At 52.3% G+C, this 23,117-nt stretch overlaps 2 protein-coding genes across 5 annotated transcripts in view; both read left to right on the top strand.

Moving 5' to 3' along the window:
- UHRF1 (ubiquitin like with PHD and ring finger domains 1) overlaps positions 1-12,535 on the top strand; it is a 33,753-nt gene extending 21,218 nt beyond the window's left edge. For all 4 annotated transcript variants that reach the window (XM_070793052.1, XM_070793051.1, XM_070793053.1 and 1 more), the window contains 9 exons: positions 88-195; positions 467-571; positions 1,385-1,491; positions 3,094-3,256; positions 3,346-3,483; positions 6,254-6,392; positions 6,480-6,625; positions 8,384-8,482; positions 10,972-12,535. In XM_070793052.1, coding sequence (XP_070649153.1) covers positions 88-195; positions 467-571; positions 1,385-1,491; positions 3,094-3,256; positions 3,346-3,483; positions 6,254-6,392; positions 6,480-6,625; positions 8,384-8,482; positions 10,972-11,118 — 1,152 coding nt within the window. In that variant the 3' untranslated portion in view covers positions 11,119-12,535. The remainder of the gene's footprint in view (positions 1-87; positions 196-466; positions 572-1,384; positions 1,492-3,093; positions 3,257-3,345; positions 3,484-6,253; positions 6,393-6,479; positions 6,626-8,383; positions 8,483-10,971) is intronic.
- Positions 12,536-19,903: 7,368 nt separating this feature from the next.
- Positions 19,904-23,117, top strand: part of KDM4B (lysine demethylase 4B) — a 121,136-nt gene continuing 117,922 nt past the window's right edge. The window contains 1 exon segment of the mRNA XM_070793049.1: positions 19,904-20,005. The gene's annotated coding sequence lies outside the window, so the exon portion shown is untranslated.

Genomic DNA, 23,117 nt, shown 5'->3' with positions numbered 1-23,117 from the left:
GGGGCCCTGGGCTCCTGGAGGGCCCTGCTGCCCTCCGCCCTCCTGTGGCCACTCACGCTGCTCTCCCCTCTGTTTCGCAATGGACAGGGCATGGCGTGCGTGGGCCGCACCAAGGAGTGCACCATTGTGCCGTCCAATCACTTTGGCCCCATCCCGGGCATTCCTGTGGGCACCATGTGGAGGTTCCGAGTCCAGGTATGTGCGGATGTCAGGGTCTGTGGCTCAGCCAGTGGGCGCTGGCCTTCCAGCAGCCCCTCTGCCAGGGAGGCTAGGCTGGGATTCACACCAGGTCCTTCCCTGGTGTGGCTTGGACTCTGGCCTTCAGGAGCTGAGGGTTCTTTTAACAGGACTGATGCGTTTGGATAGAAGGGTCAGACTGTGGCTCTGAAGGCGGGAGTGAGGGCATTTGAGCTTATCTGTAGTGTCTGGTCCATGGGGTGCCACTTACCTCTCGGTGGGTTCACAGGTCAGCGAGTCGGGGGTCCATCGACCTCACGTGGCGGGTATCCATGGCCGGAGCAATCACGGGGCCTACTCCTTGGTCCTGGCTGGAGGGTATGAGGACGATGTGGTGAGTGTGGGGAGCTGGTTTCATTTGTGTGTAACTATGGCAAATACACGTTAACAGAAAACTTAACCATCGTAACTGTTTTTAAGTGCACCACTCAGTGGCATTAAGCATAATGACGCTGTCATGCGACTATCACTACCATCCATCCACAGACACTTTCCATCTTTTGAAACTAAGACTCTGTCTCCACTAAACACTCGAGTCCCCATCCCCTCCCCCAGCTTCAGACCTCTACCATCTGCTTTCTTTGTCTGTGGATCTGCCATGTAAGTAGAATCATATATTTATCCTTCTGTGTCTGGCTTATCTCCCTGAGCATCTTGTCCTTACGAGTTCATCCGCACTGTAACAGGTATCAGTGTTTCCTTCCTTTTTTTAAGACTGGGTAATATTCTGACATGTGGCTGGACCACGTTTTGTTTATCCAGTCGCTCATCCGTGGATGCCTGGGATGTCTCCACATTCTAGCCACTGTGAATAATGCTGCTATGAACCTGGGTCTGCACAGATCTCTTCATGTCCCTGTTTTCAGTTCTTTTGGGTATAAACTCAGAAACGGGATTGCTAGCCTTTGGTGACTCTGTTTTTAATTTGTGAGGAACGTCCGTACCGTTTTCCATAGCGGCCATGCCAGTCTCCATCCTTACCAGCCACACACAGGGTTTCAGTCTCTCCACGTCCTCACCAGCTCTTGGTGTTATCTGTTTCTTTGGTCGCTGGTTCTGACGTCATGAGGATGCCTGGCTTCGTTTTGAGGGTGTCTCTCCTTTCCCATGCATGCAGGATTTAGCCTGCCCTCTGTGTCGTTTTCAGGACCATGGGAACTCGTTCACGTACACAGGTAGTGGCGGACGAGACCTTTCCGGAAACAAGCGGACTGCGGAACAGTCTTGTGATCAGAAACTCACCAACACCAACAGGTTTGTGGAGCAGAGTGTTACTGCTTCTCAAGCGCACGTCTGCCTTGTCCTCGGCTGGCTATACAGGGGAGGGGCTGTGTTCTGTTTTGGAGGCATTCATGCAGGAAGTTAGATCCCCATTAAGAGTGTGGTGGTGGGATCTTCCTATCAGTCTGGTGTTAAGACACTGCCCTCCCACTGCAGTGCACTCGAGTTTCATCCCTGGTCGGGGAACTAAGATCCCACATGCCACATATCATGGCCAGAAACCAATGTGGTGGTACATAGGGTCCATCTCTTCCCTGCTCTGTCCACTTGTCAGTCAGTCAGTCACAGTGAAGCAAACTTTGCCACAGAAGGCCAGATAATAGACATATTTGGCTCTGCATGCTGCACAGTCTCTGTGGCAGCCACTTAACTCTGCTCTTATAGCACATAAGCAGCCACAGAGCCCACGGAAGAGGGTATGCATGGCTCTGTTCCAATAAAAGTTTATTTGCAACACCAATAGGTGGGCAGGAGTTTCCTGAGCCCTGATTACAGGATGGGATAAAGCATAAACATAGAGCACAAAGGAAAAGATAGAGATCTGATGACCTTTAAATATTATAAACACACAAAAGCCATAAGTGTGCAGAAAAGGCAGGTGAGGGTTGTGGCAGAAAAGCAGGAGAGGGTTGTGCGATTGAGCCTAGAAGACTCAGGAGGTATCCACATCCTCAGACAATTGGGTAAGAGTAAACCCATCAAAAGGGGAAAAGTCTGCCATAAACAGGATACCTGATGGTTATGCATTTCTATATAAAGAGCTGTTGCAAATCAATAAGAAAAACTAGCAGAATAAAGCAAAGGATATGCAAATCATTCCACAATGTAATGAGATCCCCAGTGACCATGAAAATTGATTCATCTTTAGTGAGCAAAGAAATACACGTTGAAGCAATGATGAGTTCCTATTTATTTATCCTGTAAAGCTGCCCAGATTCTCCAGTGTTGAGAAAGGCCAACGCATAGGCTAGCAACGCAAATGTTAGTAGAAATTTGTTAGTAGAAATGTTAGTAGAAATTTGTTAGTAGAAATCTAAATTGATATTTCTTGCTTTCCAGAAAACTCTTTGCCTAAATATCTTTTTTTAAGAAAGGAGGGCAGCTGAGCTGACCTCTCACCCCCCTGCTCCCAGGCCTCTGTGCCCTCCATTGGGACATGCCTGTTGGCCTGGCCCACATTTGTGGTTTTTTTTTTTTTTTTTTTCCAGTTTGGCTGTGCTGGGTCTTTAGTTGTGGCATGGGAAATGTGTGTTTTATTGTCTGTTTGTTTTTAATTTGAGGCATGTGAACTGTTAGTTACGGCATGTGGGATCTAGTTCCCTGAATAGTTCAGTGAGAGTTTGGAGTCCTAACCACTGTACCACCAAGAAAGTCCCTCAGTTTCCCTTTCCTTACAAGGTCATTGGATTCAGGGCCTACCCTAGTCCCTTCTGACCTCTGCCAAACTTGACTCCATCCACAAGCACCCTCTTTCAAAAGAAGATTACGCATTCATGTGACTGGGGGCTTGGGACGTGATCAGCCCCCTCTCTCAGGGGGACACTGTCCAGAGCACGGGCCCGCCTTGCTCCGCAGGGCTCTGGCTCTCAACTGCTTTGCCCCCATCAACGACCTCAAAGGGGCCGAGGCCAAGGACTGGCGGTCAGGGAAGCCAGTCCGCGTGGTGCGGAACGTCAAGGGCCGCAAGCACAGCAAGTATGCGCCCATCGAGGGCAACCGGTACGACGGCATCTATAAGGTGAGCGGGGCCCCTGTGGCTGCACCTGCCTGTCCCCCCCTCCCATGCTAGCATGATCTCCTCTGACCCCCGCTCCACTCCCTCCATAGGTTGTCAGGTACTGGCCCGAGAAGGGCAAGTCCGGCTTCCTGGTGTGGCGCTTCCTCCTACGTCGAGATGACGTGGAGCCGGGACCCTGGACCAAGGAGGGCAAGGACCGGATCAAGAAGCTGGGGCTGACCATGCAGGTGCGTCCAGGCCAGCACTCGCGGCCAGACCAGAGCCAGCCGGGGGCCTGGGCAGGGAGCATCTGGCCAGCAGGGCCACGCTCTCCAGGGTTTCTCTCATCCTGAATGATTTCCATGTTGTGAACAGGTGCTATCTCCCTGGCTCTCCCCTCCTTGTCCTTCAACCAGAGGATGTTGAGGGGGTGGTGGCTCAGGTGTGCGTGCGGTTTTGCCTTTTTTTTTAATAATGTTTTTAAAGATTTATTTATTTATTATCTTTTGCCTGTGCTGGGTCTTTGTTGCTGCACTCAGGCTTTCTCTAGTTGCAGCAAGTGGGGGCTACTCTTCTCTCTGATGCCTGGGCTTCTCACTGCAGTGGCTTCTCTTGTTGCGGAGCATGGGCTTTAGGGCGTGCGGACTTCAGTAGTTGCTGCTCCCAGAGTCTAGAGCACAGGCTCAATAGCTGTCGTGCATGGACTATTGCTCTGCAGCACATGGGATCTTCCTGGACCAGGGATTAAACTAGTGTCCCCTGTGCTGGCACCTGGATCCTTAACCACTGGACCAGCAGGGAAGCCCCAAGGCTTTGCTTTTGCGGTTAGAACTGAGAGCTGGGCTTCCTTATTGGTGCTGTGTTAGAGGCGCTTATCCGAAATCAATCTGGAGTCTGATCTCTTCCCTTGGCCAGTCCCCTATCCCCTCTCTTCTCCTCTCCTCTTCCATCTCTCTCTCTCTCTCTCTTTATTTTTTTGACTGCACCACGTGGCATGTGGGATCACCCTGCAGTGGAAGCAGAGTCCTAACCACCGGCCCGCCAGGGAAGTCCCCATCTCTCTTCTTCCTCTCTGTCTGTCACCCCTTCCTAACCCCAAAGCTGACAAACCAACACAATTGGTCTAAATATATTAATATTAATAGGGAGTGCATGTGTGCCAAGTCACTGTAGTCGTGCCCGACTCTGCGACCCCATGGACTGTGGCCCCCGAGGCTCCTCTGTCCATGGGATTCTCCAGGCAAGAATACTGGAGTGCGTTGCCATGCCCTCCTCCAGGGGATCTTCCAACCCAGAGTCGAACCCAGGTCTCTTATGTCTCCTGTGTTGGCAGGTGGGTTCTTAACCACCAGCACCACCTGGGAAGCCCTAATAGATGGAGAGAAGTCTAAATGTAAAGATAAGGTGGATTGCTCCCCTGGACCAATTGCTCACCTCTATGGCTGCAGAATCTTCCTTTCCCAAGAGTTTACCCAGCGCCTGGGGAACACTGCCTTTTTGCACTATAATTACGGTGTTTTCTGTTCCTCACGGTGAGCGGCTTTACAGCTGATATGTTGTGGTGGGGCTATTTCAGGAATCTTAATTGCTGTTGAGAGTCTGATAGCGCCTGCCCCCTGGGGGAGCCACAGAGAGTTGTCTTTTGAAGCAGTGTTTATACCACAGGGAATTCAGAAGCTGAGAAACTGAGGAGGCAGACAGCCGAGGGTCAGGAACTGTTTAGTGGGAGGAAGATTTTTATTTAGGACTCAAGTCTTCACTATACATTCACGTTGTTGGAAAAGCTTGAGGGTTTGTTGATGGAATATTGGAGAATTGGACGTGATTGTAGGTGCCTTGCTGTTGCTAAGTCGCTTCAGTCGTGTCCGACTCTGTGCGACCCCATAGACGGCAGCCCACCAGGCTCCCCCATCCCTGGGATTCTCCAGGCAAGAACACTGGAGTGGGTTGCCATTTCCTTCTCCAATGCATGACAGTGAAAAGTGAAAGTGAAGTTGCTCAGTCGTGTCCGACTCCTAGCGACCCCATGGACTGCAGCCTACCAGGCTCCTCCATCCATGGGATTTTTCCAGGCAAGAGTACTGGAGTGGGGTGCCATTGCCTTCTCCCATAGGTGTCTTAGAGATGGGGTTTCTAGGGGCTTCCCTGGCGATCCAGAGGTTATGACTCTGAGCTTCCACTGCAAGGGGTGTGGGTTCAATCCTTGGTCAGGGAATGTAGATCCCACATGCCTCTCAGGCCAAACTGAAACAAAAAAGAAGTGGGGTTCTAATAAAGCCTTCTGGGGCTTGGAGGAACGCAAGACCCATCAGAATAGGGTCCTGGAGCTAAGGCCTGGGGCTGGTGGTTAGTAAATGAGATCATCTTGGGGGACAGCCATGCCCATCATCCCCACAGGGGTTGGGCTGGCTCTTGGCAGCATAGAGCCTGAAATTCTTACTGCCTGGCTGGAAAAAGTTTGCCTACTGCTTCTGTTAGAAATGGAAAACTGTTAAGACCGTCTTGCGGGGAGTTCCCTGGCAGTCCAGTGGTTAACATTCCGAGCTCTCACTGCCGAGGGCCCTAGTTTAATCCCTGGTCTGGGAACTAAGATCCCACAAGCCTCGGGGTATGTGGCAAAATAAATAAATTAATAAAGGCTATCTTGGGAATTCCCCAGCAATTCAGTTGTTAGGACTCAGGGCTTTCGCTGCTGAGGCCTTGGGTTCAGTCCGTGGTTGGGAAACTTAAGATCCCCCATGCTGTGTGGGATCACAGCCTAAACAACAGCAGCAGCAACACAAGACTGTCTCTTTTGCTGCCTCCAATGTGCGGGATCTCACTCTGCCCCCTCCCCCGCCACCCCCACCCCGAGGCGCAGGCTGTGTGTGTATGTGTTTGCCGCCGTGAGTCTCTGTGCTCAGTCACTGCTCCAGAGTCGGGTCATGGAAACCTCTGGGTTGAGGCTGAGTGAGCACGGAGTCTGTCTCTGGGTCCGAACCGGGTAGGGGTGACCGGCCTGTCTTCTCCCACTTGCAGTATCCCGAGGGCTACCTGGAGGCCCTGGCCAGAAAGGAGAAGGAGAACAGCAAGCAGGCAGCCCTGGACAAGGAGGAGGAGGATGGGGAGGAGGGCTTCACATCCCCCAGGAAGGGCAAGCGGAAGAGCAAGTCGGCCGGTGGGTGTCTCTGCAGCCACCCTCGCACCCAGGGGCGGGGGCACCCCTCCACTCTCCATCCTCAACCCGCCCCCCGCTCTGCTCCAGGAGGTGATGGGTCCTCGAGAGGGACGCCCAAGAAGACCAAGGTGGAGCCCTACAGCCTCACCACTCAGCAGAGCAGCCTTATCAAGGAGGACAAGAGCAACATGAAGCTGTGGACCGAGATCCTGAAGTCGCTTAAGGACGGGCCGGTGAGCTCTCCCGCCTGGCCGGGGCCTCTCCTCTTCACTGTCATAAGATGGAGGTGACGTGAAATTGGCCATCTTCACTCTTGAAACTGCGCAGCTCAGTGGCATTGAGCACATTCACATTGGGGTGTAACTGTTGCCACCATCATCTCCAGAACTTTCTCATCTCCCTAAAGCGAAACTGTCCCTGTGAAACGCTGACTCCCCATCCTCTCCCCCAGCCCCTGGCCACACCATCTACTTCTTGTCTGTGCATCTGACTCCTCCAGGGACCTCCTGTGATTGGGATCGGACAATGTGTGTCCTTCTGGGTCTGGCTTCTCTCTCTGAGCATCACGTTCTCAAGGTCCATCCATGTGGAACCTCCTTCCTTTCTAAGGCTGAGTAACATTCCACCACATGAATGGAATTTGCTTCCCCGTTGTCTCTCATTGGACACTTAGGGTGCTTCCGGCTTTGGCTGCTGTGAACATGGGTGGGCAGGTGACTCTTGGACCCTGCCTTCGGCTCTGTTGGGTATAAACCTAGAAGTGGGATTGCTGGATCCTAGGGTCGTTCTGTTTTCACATTTCCCAGAAACCGCCAAACCAGGACTATTTTTTTCTTTTTTGGTCCTCCTGCCTTAGTGGGTAGAGTGACATTGATGGGTCACTGCAGGCAAGTATCTTCACCTTGGCGTCCTCTGTCCTTGCCTGGTGGGGACCACTTCTCCTTGGCTCATGGTCAGGATCAAACCCAAACCCTCCTGAGCCCTGGGCCAGCTGCCTGTTACTGCTGACATCCTCTGCTTCTGGTCTCTTCCTCCCTGTCATCCTGTCTCACAGCCTTCTCTCTCATGGGTTTCTCTGCCCAGAGTACCTTCCGCCACAGCCTTCCTGGCTCAGCCTCTCTCCTGTGTGAAATCACTGTGGCTGCCCTAACAAATGAGCCTTTAGGGGTAAAACCCAGGCCTGGGCAAGTCTGGTCCCTCTGGAGGCTCCTGGGGAGTTTTGACTCCTGACTCTTCAGCTTCTAGAGGCGCTGCATCCCTGGTTCACGGCCCCTCCCTCCATCCTCAAGCCAGCAGCTCAGCATCTCCTGTCTCTCTGCCTTTGACCCTCCCCTTTGTTCTTATAAGGACCCTGTGATGACACTGGGCCTCCTGGGAATCCGGGGTCATCCCCATCTCAGGGGCCTTAACTTAATCCCTCTTGCCAAGTCCCCTCTGCTGTGTGTGGTGGGTGACAGGTCCTCAGGTCCCAGGATTCAGACGTGAGGTCTCAGGAGGCCTGAGGCTCAGTCCTTCAGGTTTCTCTGTTGGCAGGCCAGCTTCTCCGTGGAGGGCTCTTGGTGCCCCCGCTCTGTCCTTCCGGGGCAGCCCCTCCTTGCTCCCTGCTGTTTCTGTCTTCACCACCTTCCCCGCTGGGCCCCAGGCTCCAAGAAAGCAGGTGTTTCTCCATTTTGGCCCCTGCTGGACCTGGGTGCCTGGGCGACGGGCAGGTGGCGCTGTGTGTCGCAGGACTGGGCTCTGCACCGAGACAGGCGCTGCCGGAGTGTGGTCTTGGCCTTGAGCCTACATGCGCTCTGCCCGGCTCCAGGCCCCCATCTTCTGGTCCTCAGACAGGGTCACAACGACTCCTGTCCTCCTAGGGCAGGGGCAGGAAGATGAGATTCAGGACCCCAGGGCGAGGGCTGAGCAGGGCATCTGGAGACCTGTCGTGCTCCTTCATTCTGGGGAACCGAGCCTTTGCCGGACTCACACACCTGCTCTCCCGCTTTCAGAAATTTCTGAGCAAAGTGGAGGAGACGTTCCAGTGCATTTGCTGCCAGGAGCTGGTGTTCCGCCCGATCACGACCGTGTGCCAGCACAACGTGTGCAAGGTGAGGGGCGGCCGTGGGGGCTGGTGGGAGGCCCCGAAGGGCGCTCTGACCCCTGCCGGCACCCTGGGGTTGCTGGCTTCACTCGGACCGCCTGCCCCTTGCCCTTCCGGCACCTCAGGGTGTTTCCCGGGCTGCCTGGGTTACAGTTGCTGTCCCCTCCCCCACCAGCCTTCATCACAGGTGCCCATTGCCCTGCCACCACCCTGCGCCTCCAGCCACGCTGGCCCTCTGCTGGGCCCTCAGCAGGCCGGTGCGTGCCTACCTTCGTGGGGGTCACACACAGGTCTTCTCCAGCATCTTCCCGTCTCGGGGTCCAGGGTGGGAGAGGATGGGCTGCTGTCCTGCTCCTGCCATCTGGTCACACTAAATGATTTAAGTGGGCCTCAGGCAGGGCTAGAGAGGCGTGAGGCACTTATCACCTAGAGGAGCCAGGAGGAAGGCGTCCTGGAGGATGAGGTGGCACTAACCTGCCCCCTGAGAGGGGCCTCGGGGCAGCATCCCGGCACTTGGGAGTAGCTAGGGCCTGTCCCCACAATGAGGGCTGGTGAGTGGGGCTGGAGCCTCCAGCCAGCAGTCAGTTCTAGGAGGGAAGCGGTCTCCAGTCTGAAGCTTTTGAAGGAGAGGTTGGGAGAGGCAGAGATGGGTCCTGGACCAGGGTCTCTCCCCGCTTTGGGGCTGGATCGTTCTCTATCGTGGGGGTGTCCTGGGACCTGAGCAGCATCCCTGGCCCCACCTACTTGGTTCCAGGAGTCCCTGGAGTTGGGAAGCACTGGGATGCATGCATGGCATCTTTGCCACGCCTTCTGGCCAGAGTCAGTCTGTAGGAATTTACAGGCAGGCAGCTCAGAAGGGACTGTCCCTGCCACCTGCTCACTCTAGGTCGCCGAGCTGCGTCCAGGGCATTGGGTCAGTTGTCAGACCAGGGGAGGGACCCTGAGAACGTGGAGCACTCGGGCAGTGCTCACATCCCATGTGGCCTGATGGAGGCTGGGAAAGATACCCCCCGGTGCCCCAGGCCACGTGGGGCCCAAGTTCAGAGGCGTGGCGGAGTGGCATAGAGAGCACATCTTTGGGATCAGCTGCCTGGGTTTGACCTCCAACTCTCTCCTTTCTGGCTGTGGGACTTTAAAAGGCCCCATAACCAGATCTTTCCCATCTACTCAAAGTGAAACCCTGTCCCCGTTAAACACTGACTCCCAGCCCCTGACCCCACCCTCTACTGATACTTACTGTCTCTGTGGATCTGACTCCTCCAAGGAACTCCTGTGAGTGGCATCAGGCAGTGTGTGTCCTGGGTCTGGCTCCTCTGCCGAAGCATCAGGTTCAGGGCTTACGCGTGTTGTCCCGTGGGTGAGAATCTCCTTCCGTGTGAAGGCTGGGTCACACTGCAGCATGCAGATGGACCACATTGTGTTGATCCATCATCTGTGAGTGAGCTCTAGGTGTTTCCACCTCTTGGCCACTGTGAAGCTCGAAGCGGTCCAGCACCTGATTTTGAACCTGAATCAGTGCATTGAGCACAAAGTACTATCTCTTGGTCTTCGATCAGCTATAGACTTTATACTGGAAAAGAATGCAGGGATTTTTAAATATAGGAAGCAAAAGCCACTGCCCTCCTTCAGCGGCAGCAGGTTTTCACCTGCTTGGCATCGCCCCTCACCCAGCTGCCTTGTGCCATCCTTCAGGTGTGCATACCTGTGCAGGTGTCTGTGCCCCTGTGGGCATCATCTCTGGCCTGTTCCTCTCATGGGAAGGTCAGCTCTCCAGGGCCTCCGAGGCTTGCAGCTCACTCTCCACCTGACTCTTCCTCCACACACTGCCTCCTGCATTGTTTGGTTAACAGCTGGGTTCGAACCCAGAAGTCTGGCTCAGAATCCAAACTCCATCCTTCCCCCCCTTTCCTCCTGTCTTCTCACTGACACGTCTTTATTGAGCCTGTGCTCTGTGCTGTGTCCTGTGCTTGGTGTGGGGAACATCAGGGAGATACAACCCCCAATCGTGGGGAGCGTCTGCTCTGTTAACACACGCACATCAGTCCATCAGACAGTTCCAGAAGGAGGAAAGTGCTGTTTTGAAAGCAGACAGGGTGTGGGGAGGCAGGACCATCCTGATGTTCCAGGGCACCTTGGGGAAGGGTCCTCTGTGCAGTGACAAGAGAGCCAGGGTAGATCCGTCAGGTGGTGTGACCTCCAGGTGCAGGGGCCTGGCAGCTAGGATGACCTGGGAGTCTCTTTTTTTTTTTTTGGCCACACTGATTGATCAGCTTGTAGGATCTTCGCTCCCTGACCAGAGATCGAATGTGGGCCCTTGGCAGTGAGAGCTCAGAGTCCTGACCACTGGACCGCTGGGAAGTTCCGACCTTGGTGTCTTTGATGAGCCTGGGGCAGCCGGGCTGGTCATGGGCTGCCAGGGGCCTCTGGGTGCCTGGTGGTGCCCCAGGGGACCATGGGTGGCCAGGATCACCTCTCACCCGCCCCATTCTCCCACAGGACTGCCTGGACAGGTCCTTCAAGGCCCAGGTGTTCAGCTGCCCGGCCTGTCGCTATGACCTGGGCCGGAGCTACGCCATGACCGTGAACCAGCCACTGCAGGCCGTCCTCAGCCAGCTCTTCCCCGGCTATGGCAGCGGGCGGTGATCTTCAAGCACTTCTCGCCGAGTATTTTAAAAAAAGAAAAAAAACAAACGTTATCAGAGGGGTCCGTGGCCCCCATTTCGTTTTTAGTGGGCTTAACTTAAACATGTAGTTTTTTCCTCCACTCCCTAAAACTGCCTCGTCTTCCCGTTTTTTGTTTTTTTTTTTTTTATCTATGAATTTTTTCAGGAATTTGTATTATGGCTCAAAGGAAGGAACAAAGTTGGACTTCTCAGTGTTTTTATTTTGGTTTTAAACAAAAAGCCTGCAATTTTATGAGCAAAAAAAAAACAAAAAACAAAAAAAACCCAAAACAAAGTTTTTCAAAAAATGGTTTTTCTTCTGAGGATGGGATTAGAAACGAGTTGGTGTGAAGGCTGCTCGAGTTCCCAGAGTTGAGTTCTCAGCCATCCCCGCCACCGACTCGCAAGAAGGCACCGGGCTGCCTAGAACAATCTTTTCAAGGTTGGTGGGTCAGGCCCCCAGAGGTGAAGTTCCATCGCCTAAGACCCAGCGAGGCTGTGGTCCTGGGTGTCAGCACACCCAGGTGTTGGCCCCGCATCACCAGCAGGAAACTGTTCCAAGGAGAAGCAGAGAAGTCCCACTGGGGCCAGTTGAAATCCTCACCTCCAAGCCATCCCCCACCGGGCTGCCTCCGCGTCCCCACTGCACACAGAGGCCATGGGCCACCGGAGCAGAAACCTGGGGCCACACCGAAGCTACCTCCACCGGACCCTCCCCTCCGTGGGGGCCGACGCTCGGCCCAGCGCCGTCCCAACCTGATGCCACGGAAGCCACGCCCGGGGCCACGTTCAAGTGCCTTTGGTCCCTCCTTCCTTTTCAACCTGGGGCTCTTTCTCAGCACTGAATTGACATTGCCAACCGGATTCTGAAACTGGGGTCCTCCAGTGCCTCCCTGGGGACCCCAGGTGAGCAAGTGGGGACGATCAGGGTTTTGTGGATCTTCGAAATTGAATTTTCAACTCACCAATTGGGAATTACAAGAGGGAAACCTTTTAAAATGAATAAACACCTTTTCCAAATGAAATTATTATTTTTTTTGTAGTTACTGTATATGTACCAAGGAAGCTAATAACTTTAGGGTTTGGTTGTGTTTTTTTTTTTTTTTTTTTGTCGGGGGAGTTTTGTATTTGGGGAATGATTCGTTAATGTTTCTAACTTTACCAAAGTTTGCAGCTTATACCTCAACAGAACAGGGATATTTTTAAGTCACATAACTGCAGACAAACTGGAGCAATACTGTTTTAAAAGTTTCTCTTTTTTTTCTTCATTATTAGGTGGTTTAATGTATTAGGAATAAACACCGAAATCCTGTGTAGGCTTTTTTCGTTTTTTTACAAAGTTCAATATTCTCTGTCCAGGTTTTAGATTCTCAGAATAAATGTCTTTTACAGATGCATTTGATGGTGTCTTTTGTCTGCAAATTGTCTGCAAGTAGCCTACTAGGGACTTCTGTAACTTGTAACATGTTTTCTCTATCCAAAAAAACCCAGGATGCTAGACAAGTAGCATCATTTCCACTTTGCAGGTGTGAAAACAGGCCCAGAAGATCCAAATGATGGGCAGTGGTCCAGAGGGGCCAAGCTGGGCCTTCCAGCTTGGAACCAGAGGTCATTTACTGTCACTAAGGGGGATGGCACTGTCCCCATTTACACTTGAAGAAACAGAGGCTGTCATAGGACCTTCACGAGGAAGGAGACTGGCCCTGCCTTAAGTGGGTGTCAGCAGCCTGGACCATCAGCTAGGAAACTGCTTTACCCTGGGGGGCCCTCTGCAGGCTTGGGGGGATGGGTGCACGTAGGGTGTGGAGACAGATGACCTGAAATGCCGTTTCCAGTGGAGTCCAGAGTCCAAGGATGAGGCACATTTTGCAGGTTTTCTCCTGTTTTTGGCTGTGCCTTCATGGCTTGGCTTGTGGGATCTTAGTTCCCCCACCAGGGATTGAATCCATGCCCCCTGCAATAGAAGGACGGAATCTTAACCACTGGACCAGGGAATTCCCCAACCATGAGGCAAGTTTAAGAGTTCCAGGGAAGTTAACAGTGGTGAGTTCTGCAGATGCCAACCTACCACTGATACCTTGTCCTGATGGCTCTGTAATGCCGTGGGTGGATGTAAAAAATAATAAAGCTCTGCCTCTTCAGGACCTTCAAGTGTGTCCTTGAAAACATCATGCTAAGTCAAGGTAGTGCTAGTGGTGGTCAGCAATGTCCAACTCTTTGTGACCCCATGGACTATAATCCCCCAGGCTCTTCTGTCCACGAACTTCTCCAGGCAGGAATACTGGAATCAGTTGCCATGTCCTTCTCCAGGGGATCTAGTTACAAAAGATCACATATTTTCTCAGTCATAGGAAATGCTAAACACAGGGATCTATAGAGACAGAAGGCAGCTTCGTGTAGTGATGACAGGATGTGGTGAGGGATGGAGGAGGTGGGGAGCTAAAGGGTGCAGGGTTCTTTTGCAGGTGATAAAAATGTCCTAAATTTGGTGATGATTGCAATACCTGTGAATGCATTAGAATCCTTTGAATTGTGCGGTATGTGAGTTATATCTCAAGTCAAAGTGTGAACATGAAATAAAAATAAGAAAGAGGCCCTCCTATGAGGAGCCAAGAAATAATGTCCCCACGTGGGCTTATGTGTCTGCAGGGGGGCCACACATGGGAACAGGACACACCGAGGTATGTTGTCAAGATTGTAGAATATTTTTTGTTTCTCAAAAGTTAAGAAAGCTGTCATTGTTAGAAGTGAGCAAACCCCATGGAGTTCCCTGGTCAACCAGTGGCTAAGACTTCGTGCTTCCAGTGCAAGGGAGCTAGATCCCATGTGCTACAACTAAGACCCAATGTAGCCAAATAAATATTTTTAAAAAGCCTAAAAAATGAACAAACCCCAGAAAAGTGTATATGAACTGCTATGCAGAAAATAATTCCAATATTATGTGTATTGGGTTCCTGGTTGACTTTTGGTAGTTTTAATTTTATAGCAGTTTTATTGAGATATATTGCCCATGCCATAACATCCACTTAAAGTATACAGTGGGTTTTAATATATTTGCACAGTTGTGTAATCATCTCTACCTAGTTCCAGAATTTCATTTCCTCTCAAAGATACCCAGTCCCTATTAGCAGTCATTTCCCACCCCTCCCCCAGCCCCTGGCAACCATCAACCCACTTTCTGTTTGCCAATTTGCCTGTTGTTGATATTTCATGTAATTAAATTCATAAGACAGTTTTTTGTGTCTGGCATCTCACAGCATCGTGTTCTCAAGGCCCATCCACACTGTAACAAGTGTCAGGGCTTCATTCTTCATGGCTGAGTAATACTCCAGTTTGAGGTTGGACCACCTTTTAAAATTTATGTGGTTGCTTTTTTCTTTTTTTAATGTAAATCTTCCCTTTTCTCCCTCCACTCCATGCTATAAAATTAATAACCCTTGAAAAAGGCTGAGCACCAAAGAATTGATGCCTTTGAGCTGTGGTGTTGGAGAAGACTCTTGAGAGTCCCTTGGAGTGCAGGGAGATCAAACCAGTCAGTCCTAAAGGAAGTCAACCCCGATTTTAATAATAATTGGAAGGAATATTAGTTGGAAGGACTGATGTTGAAGCTGAAGCTCCAATACTTGGGCCATCTGCTGTGAAGAGCTGACTCATTGGAAAAGACCCTGATGCTGGGAAAGATTGAAGGTGGGAGGAGAAGGGGCCGATGGAGGATGAGATGTCTGTATGGCATCACTGATTCAATGGACATGAGTTTGAGCAAACTCCCGGAGATGGTGAAGGACATGGAAACCTGTTGTGCTGCAGTCCATGGAGTCAGAAAGAGTCAGACATGACTAAGTGACTGAACAACAATAATCCTTTAGAACATTTGTAAATTGAAGATGAAGAAAAAGCCAAAGTATATGATCCTGACCCCAGAGGGTTAATATTTTTAGACTTCATTTGTACATGTGTGTTGGCATGGCAACATTCAACCTCGGAACACCTGAGGCATAGACAGGTTAAGTGACTTACCCGAAGACATGGCAAAGCCAGGGTACATACTTGTTTATAGATGTTTCTCTATGTTTTATATACAAATTTAAAGAGTAACATTAGGACAGTAGTGTATGTACTTTCTTGTGCCTGTTGATGGGGTAGCCACTTTATCCAGCATCTAAACAACCACATGAGCCGTGTGTGGTCTGGTGTTTGCAGTATTGGCATCAGTTCAGTTCAGTCGCTCAGTCGTGTCCAACTCTTTGCAACCCCATGAATCGCAGCACGCCAGGCCTCCCTGTCCATCAGCAACTCCCGGAGTTCACTCAAACTCATGTCCATTGAGTCAGTGATGCCATCCAGCCATCTCATCCTCTGTCATCCCCTTCTCCTCCTGCCCCCAATCCCTCCTAGCATCAGGGTCTTTTCCAATGAGTCAGTTCAATCGCTCTGTCATGTCTGACTCTTTTCGACCCCATGAATCACAGCATGCCAGGCCTCCCTGTCCATCAACAACTCCCGGAGTTAACCCAAACTCATGTGCGTCGAGTTGGTGATGCCATCCAGCCATCTCATCCTCTATTGTTCCCTTCTCCTCCTGCCCCCAATCCCGCCCAGCATCAGGGTCTTTTCCAACGAGTCAACTCTTGGCATGAGGTGGCCAAAGTATTGGAGTTTCAGCTTCAACATCAGTCCTTCCAATGAACACCCACGACTGATCTTCAGAATGGACTGGTTGGATCTCCTTGCAGTCCAAGGGACTCTCAAGAGTCTTCTCCAACACCACAGTTCAAAAGCATCAATTCTTCGGCACTCAGCTTTCTTCACAGTCTAACTCTCACATCCATACACGACCACTGGAAAAACCATAGCCTTGACTAGATGGACCTTTGTTGGCAAAATAATATCTCTGCTTTTGAATATGCTATCTAGGTTGGTCATAACTTTCCTTCCAAGGAGTAAGTGCCTTTTAATTTCATGGCTGAAATCACCATCTACAGTGATTTTCGAGCCCAAAAAAATAAAGTCTGACACTGTTTCCCCATCTATTTCCCATGAAGTGATGGGACCAGATGCCATGATCTTAATTTTCTGACTGTTGAGCCTTAAGCCAAATTTTCAGTCTCCTCTTTCACTTTCATCAAGAGGCTTTTTAGTTCCTCTTCACTTTCTGCCATAAGAGTGGTGTCATCTGCATATCTGAGGTTATTGATATTTCTCCCGGCAATCTTGATTCCAGCTTGTGCTTATTCCAGCCCAGCGTTTCTCATGATGTACTTTGCATATATGTTAAATAAGCAGGGTGACAATATACAGCCTTGTTGCTGCTACTGCTACTGCTGCTAAGTTGCTTCAGTCGTGTCCAACTCTGTACGACCCCATAGAAGGCAGCCCACCAGGCTCCCTTGTCCCTGGGATTCTCCAGGCAAGAACACTGGAGTGGGTTGCCATTTCCTTCTCCAATGCAAGAAAGTGAAAAGTGAACGTGAAGTCACTCAGTCGAGTCCGACTCTTATCGACCCCATGGACTGCAGCCTACCAGGCTCCTCTGTCCATGGGATTTTCCAGGCAAGAGTACTGGAGTGGGGTGCCATTGCCTTCTCCCCACATACAGGTCAGTGCATAGCAAATCAGCACAAGTTACATACAGCCTTGACATACTCCTTTTCCTATTTGGAACCAGTCTGTTGTTCCATGTCCAGTTCTAACTGTTGCTTCCTGACCTGCATATAGGTTTCTCAAGAGGCAGGTCAGGTGGTCTGGTATTCCCATCTCTTTTAGAATTTTCCACAGTTGATTGTGATCCACACAGTCAAAGGCTTTGGCATAGTCAATAAAGCAGAAATAGATGTTTTTCTGGAACTCGCTTGCTTTTTCATGATCCAGTGGATGTTGGCAATTTGATCTCTGTTTCCTCTGCCTTTTCTAAAACCAGCTTGAACATCTGGAAGTTCACAGTTCACGTATTGCTGAAGCCTGGCTTGGAGAATTTTGAGCATTACTTTACTAGCATGTGAGATGAGTGCAATTGTGTGGTAGTTTGAGCATTCTTTGGCATTGCCTTTCTTTGGAATTGGAATGAAAACACCTTTTCTAGTCCTGTGGCCACTGCTGAGTTTTCCAAATTTGCTTGCATATTGAGTGCAGCACTTTCATAGCATCATCTTTCAGGATTTGAAATAGCTCCACTGGAATTCCATCACCTCCACTAGCTTTGTTCATGGTGATGCTTTCTAAGGCCCACTTGACTTCACATTCCAGGATGTCTTACTTAGTCATAAAAAAGAACCAAATCATGCTATTTGCAACAACATGGATGGACATAGAGATTCTCATACTAAGTAAGCCAGACAAAGACAAACAACATGATATCACTTTCATGTGAAATCTAAAATATGATACAAACAAAGTTATTTACAAAACAGAAATAGACTCAGATTTAGAAAACAAACTTACGGTTACCAAAGGGGAAAGATGGTGGAGGAAGGGATAAATATATATAAAAACTGAATCCCTTTGCTGTACATCAGAAACTAATACTGTATTATAAGTCAACTACACTAGAATTGTTTTAAAAAAAAAAAGGAACTTGAGAAAAAATTTAACTCCTCCTAAGCAAAATTGGAAAGCTGACAACCTATTTAGGTACTCTGATTTAAAAAATCAGAGTCTGTGAAATCCAAACACCTGGAATTCACTGTCATATGGGGTAAAAAACTAAGTAGAAAAAAAAAAAAAAAAAAAACACTTCAGGTGGGAGGGGGAGAATCCCTTTAGGATTGCATTTTTTGAGGCCCTATTAAGGCTACCAGGTTATATTTCTGTCTTTCCCACGGGTTAGGGAGTTCCTTGGGAGCAGTTACTGTTTCCTGTTTTTTAAGTTAAATTTTAACTGCACAAGGGAATATCTGAATATAGCCCCCACGAGGCCACAAAACACCCTAGAGCAGATTAACCTCCTCACCAGCTACCCTTTTTAAACCAACCTGAATCCCTCCTCTCCCGAAGATTTACTTTTCTCAGTTTGGGGATGGCCTTGTTCTGTGTGGGGCTACAGGCAGGTGGCCCTTAGAAACCACACAGCCATGAGTTGCCCTGCATTCCTTTCCATAAGGTATTGGATTCTGCACCATCCTGCAGCTGTCCATACGGGTGTAGGGGGGGTCATTCCTTGAGTGTACTTGTAAATCTACCCCTTTTTAATGGCTACATAGTTAAAAATATTCCAAAGTTAGTTATTTATCTAATCTACAGGTGGATGTTTAGAGCACAACACTGGAAACACATGAGTACAGAACTGCAGCTGCTGCTGCTGCTAAGTCGCTTCAGTCGTGTTCGACTCTGTGCGACCCCATAGACGGCAGCCCACCAGGCTCCCCCGTCCCTGGGATTCTCCAGGCAAGAACACTGGAGTGGGCTGCCATTTCCTTCTCCAGTGCATGAAAGTGAAAAGTGAAGTGAAGTCACTCAGTCGTGTCCTACTCTTAGCGACCCCATGGACTGCAGCCCACCAGGCTCCTCTGTCTATGGGATTTTCCAGGCAAGAGTACTGGAGTGGGGTGCCATTGCCTTCTCCACCTAACTGCAGCAGTATCCTTGAACTAGGCAAGCTCCAAACTCCGCAGCCTTTTCAGAGTCCAGGACCTCCAGAAATAGACCGTAGGTACCCTAGCCACGTTATTAGGAAACGTCCAGTTGTCCGATTGATACTCTGCCAGATGAAAAGGGGCGTGGCCAGCTACTGCCTGGCATGCAATTAATAACCGTCATGATGATGATCGTACAAACCTTGTACGATCATGCTCACTTTGCCAAGTCACATCATCAACCGATTTACCTGCCTCCTCTCACCTGACTTAAACTTTCCAGGAGAGGGGCACACGGTGAGGGATTCTATCGCTCTTGTATCTATTTCACAGGGGAAACGAGGCCCAACGACGTTACTTCGCTGGGGGCCGACCATCGTGAGGCTTGTGGGCCCAGCTGAGCTTTGAACTTAAGTCAGGACGCACCAAACTCCTCGCCTCTCTTACGTTCTTTATCCGAAAGCCTTTGCAAAGTTTTGTAGATTGTGACAGAAATGAACTTGGAATTTTTGGGTGGTGGGGGAGAAAGGAGAAATGGAGGCAGAGGCGCTTGCTGTTTGAGTTTTACTTCTCCAGTTCTCAGTGCAAGTTATCTTTGCTACCTCCTGACTGTGCGAATTGGAAAACGTTGAGCCCAGTTTCCGGCTCTGGGTCTCGAACCCCTTCTCCGAAGCCTTCAGGCGCGGTGCTGATGCTGTGCTGAGTCTCACGTACTCAGCTGCAGCCAGATAACCGGGGCGGGATTCGGGCCGTGATTGGCACCCGCTCCTGCCAGTCCGCGCCTGGGGCTGATCCCGTAAGCCAATATTCTCTTGCCCCCTTGCGGTCGTTGGGCGGTCCCCGAGGCGCCCTTGTCAATCCGAGGCCTAGAGCCGTCGGGTTGGTCGCAGCCTCTTAGCTGGCGTGCGCAGCCTGCAATGAGAACCGAGCCGGTCACCGGGCACGTGGGTAGGCGCCGGCGTGTCCCCAGCGGCCGGCCAATGGCGAGGCGAGGCCGGTGGCTGCGCCCGCCCAATCGAGGCGCGCGGGGGGCGGGCCGTGAAGTGTTGATGGGCCCGGTGGAGGGGAGGGGCGGAGCTGTCAGCGACAGCCAATAGGCGCGCGGGCGTGGGCTCGGGGGCCAATGGTAGCCGGGGCGGAGCTGGCGCGCGGCCTTATAAGCCCCGCCCGGGGCGCTCGCGGAGGGCTCGGCCGCCAGCGACCGAGCGGGGCCCGGCCCGAGTGGGGCCTGGGGGTGCGACGCCGAGGGCGGGGGAGCGCGCGCCGCTGCTCCGGACCGGGCCGCGCGCGCCGCCTCAGGTGAGCCCGCGGGGAGGCGGCCGCCGCGTCCGAGCGCGGGCCCCGCCGCCACTGCCGCCCCCGCGCCGCGCCCGGGGCTGCGGGCGGGCGGGCGGGCGGGCGCCCGGGACTCGAGGCCCAGGCCTCGGGCGCGGCCTGCTCGGGCCGCGGCCGCTGCGCTTTGTCCGGGCCCGCGAGGCGGTTGGGGGCGTTAACCGCCCGGCCCTGGGCGCCCGCCCGGCTTCGGGCGGGGGCGGTGCGGCTGGACAATGGCGGGGCCAGGGGCGGGAGGCGGGGGCGCCCTCCCCGGGTCGGAGGCGTGCGGGGGCTGGGCCGGGGCGTCCCTGCCGGCCCCGCACAAAAGATGACAGCGTGGGTGGCCCGGCCCCGCTGGCCCTGCTTGGCGGGGCCCTCCTCTTCCATTATTCACAAGAATCCTAATAATTAAAAAAAAAAATAATAAAGAGACAGAGATCCCAGGCCCTGGGATCAACCCGCCTGCATTTCCGGCCCTTTGGGAATCGGCGGGGTAAACGGGGCGCTTCCCAGTGGTGTCCCCCGAAATGTCCATCATTGCATCTCACCATACTGCCCGAGTCAATCCGCGGTGCCATCGCGGCTTCCAAACTCGCACCCCATTTCCCTGAGCCTCCCCTAAAATAAGCATGCAGTCTGGATTTCTCGTTTAAAAAAATGTATCCACTTGCTATGCACAGAACAGTTTCCAGACGCGTTCCCCCAGGGCCTACCCATCTCTGCCCGGTCGCCATCTCAAAGCCCCCCTTCTCTGTAGAGGTAAATCCTGAAGTCGCTCCCACGGGGACCCCCTGGGCTGCCCTTTGCAGCCGCTTGGGAGCTGGGGGACGGATTCCTGCCCAAAGGGACCTGCCCCAGATCTTCCAGGGCCTGGGTCTCCACCCAGTGGGCGCGATGACACCAGGCAGAATGGTGTGCAAGTCCACGGGGGCCAAGGTGGAAGGTCTACCAAGGATTTTTTTTCCCCCGGGGGCGGGGGAGACGTGGACTGCTCCCTGGCGTGTCCCATCTGTTTGGTCCTGGAGGATCTCTTGTTTTAATAATTCAGGTGCACCTGGGAACTGTTTCCCCAGTTATGAAACTAGTGAGAAGGTTCTGTTAAGTGGAGCCGAACGATCCTGTAAATACCTAGTGTGTGTCCTTTTCCATGTGTTTCTGTCCGCGGCATCGATTCAGAAGCTCCTTCGGGTCCCACTGGGTGCCAGCACTGTCTTAGAGTCGGAGGTTACTCTCCCCAGCCCTCCGCAGCCATTTCTGCAAATGTCCCCAGGCTGGAGGAAAGCCCTAAGAGGGGCTCATTACAAGAGTCCTCTGGGCTTTGCTCACTGCCTTGCAAGAGCTGATGGCTCCCCTAATTCTGAAATAATAGCTTCCTTATGAGGCATCGGGAGGGTTTGTCAACTCCTGGGTCAGCCTTTCCTCGCCACCTTTGCAGAAGCAGCGGGCAGCCTCTTTTCCTCCCGCAGTTTGCTCTTTGGAACCCCGAAAGGATGGAGTGTAAGAATCTGGAGTCAACTTGCGATGATCTGAGGGGAGGGGTTCTGAAACTCGCCGGCCCTCTTTCCGTGTTTCTGATTGGACGCTTGGCAAACGTTGGCGCTCCTCTCTGGTGCAGTGGGCACCTCCACGGTCAGACTGCCCCGCCCCGGGGGGAGGTCACTGAGGGGAGGTCACTCCGAGGGGAGCGGAGGTGCAGTTAGAGAAATGCTCCCAGGTTTTGCAGCGATTCAAGCAGATACTGTGTCACGCGCTGCGTGTGCGTGTGTGCATGTGTGTGCACGTGTGTGTGCGAGCGAGTGTGCGTGTAGCTACTGAGATGATAGGTATACAGGTCTTACTAACAATTGGTTTTCTCACCTTTTCTAATTCTTGCCTCTCTGGGGAGTGGGCTGCTAAGGAGGTGTTAAGAGCTTAAAGGTACGGGCTAATCGGTCATTCCGGACCCCGCCCTCCCTTTGTTGTACTTTTCTGTCTCCTGGCGAGACTAGTCCCTAGTCCCTCTGGGGTGATGTTGGGGGCCCTCCATGCCCCTCTCTTCCAGGCTGGCCTCTCTGCTGTACTTGACCTCGAATTTCCCCACCTCCTATGCATTTTTTTGCCCCTGCCCTCCTGTGCCCCGCCTCTTCCTGGCCCATCAGAACCTCAGCTCCAGGGAACCCATCTGTTCCTTGGTTCCATCTGACACTCACCTGGCCTGGGCACGTTGTGTTTTGAGCTCTGGGGCAGGTTGCTTGGGTCCCTAACTTCAGGGGGTGCTGGGTCTGGCGGGTGAATATACTGAGGTGTGGGCATGCTGCCCACCACCGCCCCCCCAACCCCACCGGCTCAGGGAGTGGGCATGACAGGCTGAGAGGGGTGAGGGCTAAAATATGGTCGAACGACCATTTCTGGGTGACTCTTCTGGGGATCTGGAAGTGTGTGTGGGGTGGCAAGTTCAGAATTGTGAGACCTTGCACAGGTCACTTGCTCAAGAGTAAAGCTGAGGGGGTGGTCACCCAACCTTCCCAAACCTCCTGGTCAGGGCTGGTGGGTGGGGTGGACAACAAACTGTGGGCAGACTGCAGGGCTGTGAGGCCCCACACCCTTGCATCTCCCCGCCAGGGGCTCCTGGCTGTGCTCCAGAGACCGGCTCCCAGGCTCAGCGGGGCCTTAGCACCAGAGCTCTGACCCAGCAGAGGGCTTGACCCTGGATTCCCTTCTGACTGTGTTCTCTTTGGTGTTTCTGGATTCCTGCCCTGATCTCCATTGCCCAGAGTCTAAAAGAACTGGGTTCAGCGCCCTTCTCTGGGGCAGGTCCCTTCATGACTCTGGGCCTGGCTTTCCTTATCTGTAAAATGGGTATAATAAGAGCCCATACCAGGGATCAAAGGGGATAAGAGTCAGGGAAGGGCTTCACAGGCACCAGGGTGCTCTGTGCTCTGAATCCAGCGCTGGTTTCTTACTGCCCTTACATCCCTCCCTGACCTGCCCTGCCCACGTTCAGGGCTGGGTTCTCTTGTGGGAGAGGTGCTGTCCTGGACACTGGGGTATTGAGCAGCATCCCTGGCCCCCATCCTGGTGATACCAGGAGTACTCCCTCCCAGTTGTGACAACCACA

The sequence above is a fragment of the Bos indicus genome, chromosome 7, assembly GCF_029378745.1.
Source record: "Bos indicus isolate NIAB-ARS_2022 breed Sahiwal x Tharparkar chromosome 7, NIAB-ARS_B.indTharparkar_mat_pri_1.0, whole genome shotgun sequence".
Taxonomy (NCBI): domain Eukaryota; kingdom Metazoa; phylum Chordata; class Mammalia; order Artiodactyla; family Bovidae; genus Bos; species Bos indicus.
Note: the sequence above shows the minus strand (reverse complement) of the source record. Positions and strands in the feature narration are given on the sequence as shown.